Genomic DNA, 11,481 nt, shown 5'->3' on the forward strand with positions numbered 1-11,481 from the left:
TGGACCAAAATGTAGTGCTGACTGTTTGATAGCCGCAGTAACCCAGTAACCTCTGACTGGTGTGACACAGCATCACCAGAAGCATGTCCTCCAGAGTGCACCCTGCCTGCAAGGGTCTGGAGGAGGCAGTTGAGCACATCCTCTTACCAGATGTGAGCCAGCTGTGCACCTTTACAGGATGGCGGAGTTGACCCAGCCGCTCAACAAACTTGAACAGCCGTGCTTGAGGATTTTGAGTTTTTGTTGTGCAGCAACAAAGAAACACAATGCGATTGCTGGCTGGACGCAGCAATCCTGCTGCATCCAGCCACTGGCAGCATTTTCGGAGGATTTTCACCATCACTCTTCTGAAGCATGCTTTCAGTAGAAGAGTAATGCACTGCTCTGGCACAAGAGAACTGTGGGAAAAACAACAGAGGGAAAACACATCAGGTGGAATATTTCCTCGATTAACAATGCCCTTGGTGGTGCACTTTCATTATCCTGTCAAAGTTGAACATTTTCATGTAATAAATCTTACAGGTATCATAAAGTAACCGGTCCTGCAAAGGCAATGCCATCCCATCCCCAAGAAAAAAAAGCTTTCCCTTAACAAACCTCACAATTTTTTCACCCAGTTGTAACAGCATCCAATAAAGCAGACACATTTGTGGTGACAGTTTTATTTTACATCAACAAAAAAAAAATTAAACATTAGCATCAGAATTTACCGTCATCTTATGTCATTACTATGAAAACTTTTTTTTTTCCTTGGGAAACACAAATAGTGGGCTGACTTATGGCTAAAGCAGGCAAGAGTGCAATGGTGGAGGTGTTGTTTTTGGCTGGCTTTCCTTGAAGTGGCTATGATTCTCTGTTCTATGGGAATCCATAAACAGACCCGGAGAGGGCAACTGCGGTCATAAACCACACCAGGCTGCCACAATGCTGCTGAGGCAAAGGGAGCAGGCCCGGGCCCATACCTCCTCTTCTCTGCATGCACGCATTCACACATGCAGCCGCACGTGCTTCGAGCAGCCTTCGATGACCTATTTCTAAATGCTGCCTTTGCAGCGATGCTATAGATTTTTGATGGTCTCTTGTTATTATTTTAAACACTGGAAATGAAGGCATGTGAAAAATGAGCCAGCGAGGGAGTGATTTCCTTTCATATTATTTTATTTCAAAACACTAAAGCAGCATCATTATGTTAGTAATTTTATATACTGGGTGGAAATGTGAAAGCAGTAGAGGTAAAATGGCCTTGTTAATTTTAATACAGTGGGTCATCCAACATCATTTGGTCTTGCCCTTTGCTCCGCTCAGACAGTATAATGGCACTTCCTTTAATACATTTACTGTACTGCATCCAACATGCTGTCATTGTTTTCCCCTGTGTTGTTTCTGGTTAGCAGGACAAGCCATTGGATGGGTGCTTGGGCCTATTGACTATGACATAAAGAGTCTGTAAGCTTACAGATGATGATAATTTATAGACTCTAATTCAGAAAGTCACTCACACACACACACACGCTGAGCGACTCTTTCACTGTATGCATTGATCAATTACAAGGCTCTGAGCCCACACGTCTCTGACAATTTTACTGCATGTTATGTACAGCATGTCAAGCCATGGCGTTTCAAACTGTTATACTCATTCCTATATAATTAATATAAATTACCTTGCTGGTTTTTATGATGGTGCAACTGTAATTAGTGGATGAAATCGCGTCACTGAGCTGCCGATGGTGCTGCAGGGCTATCTAGATGAAGAGTGAGGGTCTGGACGGGCACCTTGGGTGGGGATCTGGTTTAACCCTCTCTTTTCCGCATTGTGCCCTCACTGGGATTTCATCTAATTACATTTACTGCTGTCTACTTCAGCTAACCTCATCCTCTTTAACCTTCATCTCCCCACCCCCTCCTCCTCCTTCAGTGAAACCACACACAGAGACATCAGCTGTCCTCATTATACCACCAAACCGCTGCGATAACAGTAAACTGGTGCAATAATGGAGTCCATTTATAATGATTACCTTTCCTTTTCTTACTGCTTTTTATCCAGTAAAACGCTTAATAATCACAAGTAGCATCATCATGGTCTCCATTCAGTCGATCTGTGCAGCTATAAAGAGCCACAGATTCAAGGACTGAAACAAACTGGGGCAAAGTCAAGACACTGGGACCACAGCTCACACCCAATAACCGTTTTCATTGACTGCACTACTCTGTTTAGTAAAGACAACACACATGCATGCATCCAGGCAAAAACACACGCACACTGTTGTTTTTTTAACAACCGCTGTCACGAAGCCTAATACACAGTATTTTTGATATGTTTCAGGTGTTTTTTCCTTTCGTTTTTTTGAGCTAAGGAAACATAAATATTTTATTTCTAACATTGAATTAATCCAAATATCACAATTGCTTCTCACACTCTCGGGTTATTTTCTCACGAGATTTTTTTTTCCACAGGAGGAGGTATAAAATTTTCCATGGGGCAAATCAAAGGTGGAACGCTAATTTACCTTCTGGATTCCAACATTACCACAAATGTGTGTGATCCTTTCAGCAAACTCCTCCAGGCCACAGACACCTCTACATCAAGAGCATTTGCTCTGTCAGTTTCTTACTTTGATGTCTGAGCAAAATTACTTAGATATCCAGAACAGAAACATTGGCAAACTTCTGACATATGACAGCTTGTGAAAAAGCCTACAAACAGTAGCTCGATGACCTGAGACCTGTCACAGCATGCAAAGGGCTTCAGGATAATTTATGTAATCTAAAGTACGAGGAGAGAAGAGACTCTAATAAGGCCTGCTACCAAACGTGGTTTGGATTAGACATGGATATAAGCACATGGTTTTCAGCACAGCCAACACAAATCTCTGCTCACAAAGAGTACTTTGAAAAGATCAGAATTGGAACATATGGGAATACCTCGCTGGAAGAATGCAGATATATCATTTTCTTGTAATATGCATCAGGTACCAATATGATCTAGTGCCTATACTCGTACCCATTCCTCTCTGGGGGGTTTCCTTCATTTGCATTCAAATGAGCACAAGCTCAGCATATGAAGGTGGTGGGGGGGTACATACATGGGAGCACACAATTCACGGTGCACATAGCAGCTCTCAGTAGTAAAGAAATGAATCAGGGGTTTCTCCATAAAACTTCTCATGTCACAGTACCGAGTACTATGCAAGTTCCACAACAGACCTGCATGGATGAGTCTCCTCCCGTTCACAGTATTTTTGCACTTTGTTGCCAACGCCAGGAGATGGAGCCCTTGAGCTTCTGTTATGTATTTAGGCGTTGAAGAACAAAGAACACTTAAAATGTTCAACTCTGAAATGCAGAAGCTGTTAAAAGCAAGCTAAACAGAATTATGAATGTTAACAAACAGTTCGCGACTCTTAGTCTATGTGCAACAGAGTACTAACTAATATTAAAGCCACACCATACAAACAGGTAGTGTTTGGACACATCATGGCTTTTCCCATGCCAGTGTCAGATATTTATTAACTGTATCTGCTGATGGAAGATCTCATACAGAACTTAATGACTACAATAATACTTTAATCACAACACCCACGTAAATGAAAGGGACAGAAACTGACTGGATTGTTTTACAGTAATGTGGAGGAGGTGGAAGGATGCAGTCCTGAATGACACAACTGTTATTGTAAGGAGACACGTGGAATGTTGTCACAAGCTATGATGGTGTTTATTAACATCTTACATCTGTATACTGTTTTTATAAACAACCAGCTTCTTTGATGAAGACAAAAGAAAAGAAAAACCATAACAGAAATAAAAACAGGACAACCATTACTGGAATGTACAGCACATCTTATCCCCACATTGAGCATGTTAAACAATGCACGCCTGTGCAAGAAAAAAAACAGAAAATGAAACTTTGTCAAGTAGTCCTGGGAGTGTGACTGAACCAGCGGTCAGTACTGTCACAGCGTTAACTGAAGGAGTGGAAATCAGAGGAAAAGGAATATGTAGATCAGTGCTGTGAAATCTTGGCTGTATAGTGGCTTGATGGTATTCTGGTGCAGCCATGACTCTTATCGCAGAAGGGACCACTTGATCTGTTCTTTGGCAGACTGAAGTACCTGTGGAAAAAAACACAAGCTTGACCAAAGAGATCACATTGACTAAAGTCCGACTTTACTGGCCCAGAAAAGAACGGCTACCCTTAGGAGAAACAGTACCAAATAAAAGTAAAAGAAAAACACAAGTGGCACGACCAAGGAAGATAAAGTAAGCACAATTAAAATAAAGTTGAAATCCTGAGAGAAAAAAATGATGAGCAAGTGATATGAATGAAGGAAAATATGCAAGAGCTCATTAATCATCTTAATCCACTGAGGGAAAGCCGAATCATAACCATAAAGCATGGGGACTGGGCACAGCTATTAATCATGGCCAAAGGAGGGGTGGTAGTAGCCAGTCTCAGGCCTCTTAAATGACAGCATTAATCAAGAAGAGCTCACACACACATGTAAGAGCTAAAAGACAGGAACCACCGCTGGCTACCTACCACCTCACCACTGAACAAATGAGTAGTCATGTACCCTGACGTGCATATGACACAATGCAAAATGCGAGCATGGATGAGAATGAGTGCAATGACCTTGCATTTGCAGGTTTTGAAGAAATTAGTTTTAACAGTCAATAAACTAATGGAGCCTTAAAACTTTATGGGAGAGAGAAGATCAGAGTTCGAATGTTTTTCTCACCTGGGTGACTGTCTGCTCTGTCAAAGGCACATCATCACCCTACAAGAACAATTACATTACTTTAGCAGCAGAAACAACCGATGTCAAAATTGGCTGAATGTTTCAGAGGAGAGCAACTTACTCTAAGAGCCACACGATGCACAACCTGCTGTGGGTCGCTCTCTAAGATCACCCTGCAGGAAATGCACAGGAGACAAAGTGATGTAAAACTCTAAAAGATGACTGACAAGAATCAGAATTATCAGGTTAGTTTTACTCACCCGCCATCTACAATTTCATCCACAGCCAAGAAGAGTCCCTCCATATTCTCCAACAAAGCTCTCCTCTCAACATTTTTTCTGCAGTTAAAAATATACACGTTAATTTTAGTGAAAAAAAATGTGCCTTAAAAAAGTTTGTATGTTTGTAAATAACTGCTGCAAAAACATACCTCAACATCTGACTGAGCGAATCAAAAAGGCAATTTAGAACAGCCATAAGCATGAGCTGTTGAAAACAAAAGAACACATCAGAATCGGTGCACTATATAAGCAGTTCTTAAATTACAACAGTGTACAAATAAAAGCCACTTTTTATTGAGGCTAAAACACTTGATTCGTTACTAAAGGTTCAACAGTTTCTTTTATTTATATTGGTTTACTTAGGACATATTTGCTAGAGTCGCATATATCGTGTGAGAAAAAACAGGGACACAAAATACTACTAATACATTTGAAAAGCAGCTTATAGCCAAATCATGATAGCAAATTATACGCTTCTACAATTTGCTTTAAAATTCTATTCGGTAAGACAAATACAAAGTTACATATGAGGAGGGGGGGGGGGTTATCCTGACACCAAGTTGGAGGGAGTGAAAAACTTAAAATTCAATAATTTACTATATAACAAAAGCTGAACTACAGAATGAAGATGGAAATTAAGGCTCAGCCTCACACGTGTGCTGTAGCCTTCAACTTTTCTACCCTGCGACGCGCACAAGTGAACGCAAATATCACGTCATCAGACGATCTTTACCCACCAGGTTACCCACTGAAGTCTGTGTCAGAGTTATTAAACTTTTATATTTTTCATTAGTTTTAATTTTTTATTTCATTTTTATTTTCAATTCAATTTAAATAGATTCAAATCTATTTAATGTAGTTCTTTTGGTTTGTAAATCTTCAGGTTTGTTTATCAGTTTAATAACAAAAAATAAATACAATTAAAAGATTAAATAATAATAATAATAATAATTCAGGGGTAAGATTTATTATTTTGGGTAAGATTTAAAGAGTACTATTGTATTGTAATATTATCAAGTTGTTAACTTATTAATATTACAATATTAACTAGAAAGTGCATTTTCTGAAGAAACTGCAGTGTGAATGCTTGAATCTGAATGTATGCATTGAAATGAAATAATTACTGAATTTAAGTTAAAAATTTTGAATGAGATAAAAAAAAAAACCCCGAATTTAACCTGAAAACAAAAGTGCTGAACTGCTAAAAGCTGAAGGTTACACAGAAGAAGAAGTTGGAAAAAAACTGAAAATGTTTTAATTGTAAATTAGAAAAACCTAAGAAATGAGAAAAGAACATTTAGAGTCAGAAAACATCTGAAAGAATATTAAAAGGTCATATTCTTTGAATCACTGAATGACTAAAATGTGATCCCTCCACTTGGACCCACACAGTTTAAAAAGTTTACATCTCTGAGCTTTGAAAGACAAGATGTTGGAAAAAGAACAACGATGGCGACGTTTTGAGGGTAAAATGATGGCTTTAACACTGTGGACACAGCAGCAGTTGAAAGAGAAGTGTTTAAGATGAATCTTGGTACAGTGGCAGGCAGAGCTCGTTAAGCAGGCAGGTGTGAGCCTGGTTGCTATAGTGACCGCACCCAATGGCTCCATACACACGCACACAGACATGCACCTCACTTTTGCTGCTTAAAATGAACAGAAAAGTCAGGCCGAAACAAATCGTTCCCAAATGAAAAGTAAAAGTCGTATTGACAAAATTCTTTCACTGTGAGCGACAGCAATGTCTAGTCTACCAAATTCTCAGTTTTCATGTCTGTGGAGTTTATTATATGGACGTGGTGACAGTGGAAAGACACCATGCTCTTCTGATTTTCAAACGAACCTTCTGAGCCATTTTAACATTAGAGTCTATGGAAGAGTTGGAGGGAGGAGGCTGTGCATTGGTGACATTTATGAAAGAACCATAACACCTAGTACAATAGTAAACACATTGGATGAAAGAGGACAGCCATGGCTACGTTTTGAGGGTAAAATCATACCTGTAGAGCAAACGCTGCGGACACAGCAGCAGTTTTAAAAAAGATTTTAAGATTATTTTTTTTGCTCCTCTCACTCTAGCAGTTGAGCTGCCTCACTCTAGCCCCAACATTCCGTCCCATACACACCCATTATAAACTCTGAAACGGGTGAAAAAACATCATGAAACTTAAACTGGAACTGAAGAAAAAGTATAATAGATATTGAAAAGATAAATGCAAGTTGAATAGTTGAATGTCTTGTCTTCGTTTTAAAGTTTGAATGGTGGCTCTATGTCAATGTATGTGGAAGTAGTAAGAGTTTAAAAATGAGTAAGTTGAATGAGGATTTGAAGGGTCTCCCCATTGAAATACATTATAAATTTTTGTTGAATAAAGTTGAATAAAATTAAAAATATAAATGTTAAAAATATGAAAAATGGAAGCAGTGTTGTCCAAAAGAATAGGAATCTAACGGTGTTGGAATGGTTTTTCTAAGTTGAACGGTTTTGAAGGAGTAGGATTACAAAAAACGTACGGAATACAGAATAAAATATAATAATAACTAGAAAGTGCATTTTCTGAAGAAACTGCAGTGTGAATGCTTGAATCTGAATGTATGCATTGAAATGAAATAATTACTGAATTTAAGTTAAAAAATTTTGAATGAGATAAAAAAAAAAAAAACGAATTTAACCTGAAAACAAAAGTGCTGAACTGCTAAAAGCTGAAGGTTACACAGAAGAAGAAGTTGGAAAAAAGCTGAAAATGTTTTAATTGTAAATTAGAAAAACCTAAGAAATGAGAAAAGAACATTTAGAGTCAGAAAACATCTGAAAGAATATTAAAAGGTCATATTCTTTGAATCACTGAATGACTAAAATGTGATCCCTCCACTTGGACCCACACAGTTTAAAAAGTTTACATCTCTGAGCTTTGAAAGACAAGATGTTGGAAAAAGAACAACGATGGCGACGTTTTGAGGGTAAAATGATGGCTTTAACACTGTGGACACAGCAGCAGTTGAAAGAGAAGTGTTTAAGATGAATTTTGGCAGAGTGGCAGAGAGAGCTCGTTAAGCAGGCAGGTGTGAGCCTGGTTGCTATAGTGACCGCACCCAATGGCTCCATACACACGGACACAGACATGCACCTCACTTTTGCTGCTTAAAATGAACAGAAAAGTCAGGCCGAAACAAATCGTTCCCAAATGAAAAGTAAAAGTCGTATTGACAAAATTCTTTCACTGTGAGCGACAGCAATGTCTAGTCTACCAAATTCTCAGTTTTCATGTCTGTGGAGTTTATTATATGGACGTGGTGACAGTGGAAAGACACCATGCTCTTCTGATTTTCAAACGAACCTTCTGAGCCATTTTAACATTAGAGTCTATGGAAGAGTTGGAGGGAGGAGGCTGTGCATTGGTGACATTTATGAAAGAACCATAACACCTAGTACAATAGTAAACACATTGGATGAAAGAGGACAGCCATGGCTACGTTTTGAGGGTAAAATCATACCTGTAGAGCAAACGCTGCGGACACAGCAGCAGTTTTAAAAAAGATTTTAAGATTATTTTTTTTGCTCCTCTCACTCTAGCAGTTGAGCTGCCTCACTCTAGCCCCAACATTCCGTCCCATACACACCCATTATAAACTCTGAAACGGGTGAAAAAACATCATGAAACTTAAACTGGAACTGAAGAAAAAGTATAATAGATATTGAAAAGATAAATGCAAGTTGAATAGTTGAATGTCTTGTCTTCGTTTTAAAGTTTGAATGGTGGCTCTATGTCAATGTATGTGGAAGTAGTAAGAGTTTAAAAATGAGTAAGTTGAATGAGGATTTGAAGGGTCTCCCCATTGAAATACATTATAAATTTTTGTTGAATAAAGTTGAATAAAATTAAAAATATAAATGTTAAAAATATGAAAAATGGAAGCAGTGTTGTCCAAAAGAATAGGAATCTAACGGTGTTGGAATGGTTTTTCTAAGTTGAACGGTTTTGAAGGAGTAGGATTACAAAAAACGTACGGAATACAGAATAAAATATAATAATAATAATAAAGATTACAACAACAATACTGTGAATGCTTTTCAAGCATTCACACTAATAATAATAATAATAATAATAAAGATTAGAAGAACAATACTGTGAATGCTTTTCAAGCATTCACACTAATAAGTTAACAAATAAAATGTGACTACCCTTAAGAGTAAAGCTGACTTTTTTAAGTTTAATTTAGTTAGCTTTGTAAGCAAACACAATTTTTTCAGTTAGTTTCTGTGTTTTTCAAAAGCCCCCCTCCCCTTTTTTTTAAGTTAACTAAAACATTTTCTCCATGCGTAGTTTTAGAACTGTTTCAATAATGAGGAACCAAATGACTCTGTTTATTTCCAGTTGTCTGCCACGTGTGAGAAAGGGCAGCGTTTCCACTGGACTCACCTGGAATTTTATGGACTTTACTTGTGAAAACTTCTTATGTGGTTTAGTGCAATTATAAGGTTCCAAGTGCAAAACAATAATAGTCAAAACTTGCTCATGTACCGTGATTCACACCATTACTCAGGCTATCACAGACTGGATGATGAGGCAGGATCCATATTCGGCATGTGCTGTCACTTTCCTCAGCACAACATAAGCAAGTTTCAACTCCTACTTAAAAAGGATTCATTACAAAACTTTATGGTCATTAAACTTACCTCATTTTCATGTGAACTTCCAATCACGTAAAAGAAAAGGTCTATATTGCTCTTGTAGACAACAGTGAGGCCTTCAAGTAGTGCTATCTCACCTAAAGAGGCATAAAAAAAAACAACCATGCTCGATATTAGGTATGCATTGAGGCAAAGTAACTGTTTTTAACAGTGTAAAGACGACTTACTGTCTGTTCTGTGCGTTTTGTTGAATATGTTCTTCTCAAATGCCTTCTGCTCCTTCACTGTCGGGTACGTGTCATCATAATACTGCAGAAATTAGAAATTAAGTCACATTTAGATATTAGTCTAAAAATTACATCCTTTTCACTAGTTTTCATTTTTATTATTAGATGATGACATTTTCTTGCAAACAATCAACCCAAAATGAGAAAACGAGACAATAGTGAGTCATACATGTTTTAAAGGTTTACACTTTTCTAAAGTAACTGGGAGCTGTTTAGCACATAATTTTTAATCAGGAAAAAAATACAGCATTTGTTATGGACTGAATTTTGTGTTTAATGTAGCTATGTGAGAATTTACAGAATCAGGCAGTGTTTTTGTTTTTTTGGTGGGGTTTTTTTTAGGTGGCAATTTAAAATTAACTTCAGAGCAAGAGTGTTTCCATGATTTTTCTTTGAGTTCCTGTGGGCCCCTCCGCACAAACTCAGAATATTTAATCAGAATTAAAATTAGTGCAGTCTCAAAATAACTTGACACCATTCACAAGAGTTTGACAGATTATAGGCCAATAATTAATTTACATGCGTTTAAATATCAGCAGTGATTTTTGTCCAGTATTCACTGTTTCGCAGAAGATCACTATTTGGCATTTCACCGGCGTTAATAATAATGAAGTATCATGATGGCACAGATGTCTGAAATTCATACCTTGGCGTAAAGCCGGTCTCCATCGTTGTCCAGAATGAGAACAGCTTTGACCGTGTATAAGGACGGTTCCTGTGAAGACAGCACACGTTAGGCATTGTTTATCCTACCCAGGAACGAATTCGCCTTAATTCTTTAAAAATGTGGCAACTCGTATGTTAAATAATAAACATGAACTATCAAAACTATGCAAGTAAATTGAATAAATTGGGTGTCGACTGGCGTCACAAAATCAGTCTAAATGTTATTTAAAAGACTTCTAAATCACCAAATCGTGAAGGAGACATGACAGTTCCACATCATCAACAAACGCATATACGAGCTAACTTTAAAGATGCTAGCTCCTTAGCTAAAACGGCCAACCCGTTTACTGTAGTTAGCACTGGGATTATTCGCCTGACTCTACAAAACAAAACCGCGAGAAACATTTTGCTAGTAAATACTTATGTGAAGTACTAATGAGATAACGCTGGTGGCTTTTACATCGTCAGAAATGAATAAATGGGCTAACATTACCAGTATGGGAGAATCCATCTTCTTTCCTGTTAGCAAACCAGCTACCGGGCTAGCAGCATTAGGCTACGTAATACGTACAGTAAATGAGTCTCTTTCCTATTGGCTGACGCGGTGCCGTATGTTGTGCGTGCAGGGCAAAGATCAGTTCACTGCAGAGCAAACAGCCTCAAAAGCGATGTGGTTAATAAAGAAGTACTTTCAGACTCGCCTGTAGTTATAACACATTTGCCCTTTAAGTCGGAAAAGTCTGAACCGTTTAATGGCCCAAACGTAAAGCTAAACAATATATTAACTAACTTTATTACTGTAATTTCGGACTGTCTCCTGTTACTGTGTACAACTTCAAACTATGAAGATTACTAACTACAATAGAACTTAAAAATTC

At 37.9% G+C, this 11,481-nt stretch overlaps 1 protein-coding gene across 1 annotated transcript; it reads right to left on the reverse strand.

Moving 5' to 3' along the window:
* Positions 1–3,457: 3,457 nt before the first annotated feature.
* Positions 3,458–11,252, reverse strand: copz1 (COPI coat complex subunit zeta 1). The gene is made up of 9 exons (XM_085259964.1): positions 11,097–11,252; positions 10,584–10,652; positions 9,878–9,959; positions 9,696–9,787; positions 5,167–5,222; positions 4,997–5,074; positions 4,858–4,909; positions 4,737–4,775; positions 3,458–4,109 (listed from the first exon to the last, which is right to left on the reverse strand). The coding sequence occupies exons 1-9, from the start codon at positions 11,112–11,114 to the stop codon at positions 4,062–4,064; spliced, it is 534 nt and encodes a 177-aa protein (XP_085116090.1). The 5' UTR covers positions 11,115–11,252; the 3' UTR covers positions 3,458–4,061.
* Between the last annotated feature and the right edge of the window lie 229 nt (positions 11,253–11,481).

This window comes from Mchenga conophoros, linkage group LG20, assembly GCF_057382185.1.
Source record: "Mchenga conophoros isolate Kocher_MC1m ecotype Shallow Benthic linkage group LG20, M_conophoros_male_GT1.1, whole genome shotgun sequence".
Taxonomy (NCBI): Eukaryota; Metazoa; Chordata; class Actinopteri; order Cichliformes; family Cichlidae; genus Mchenga; species Mchenga conophoros.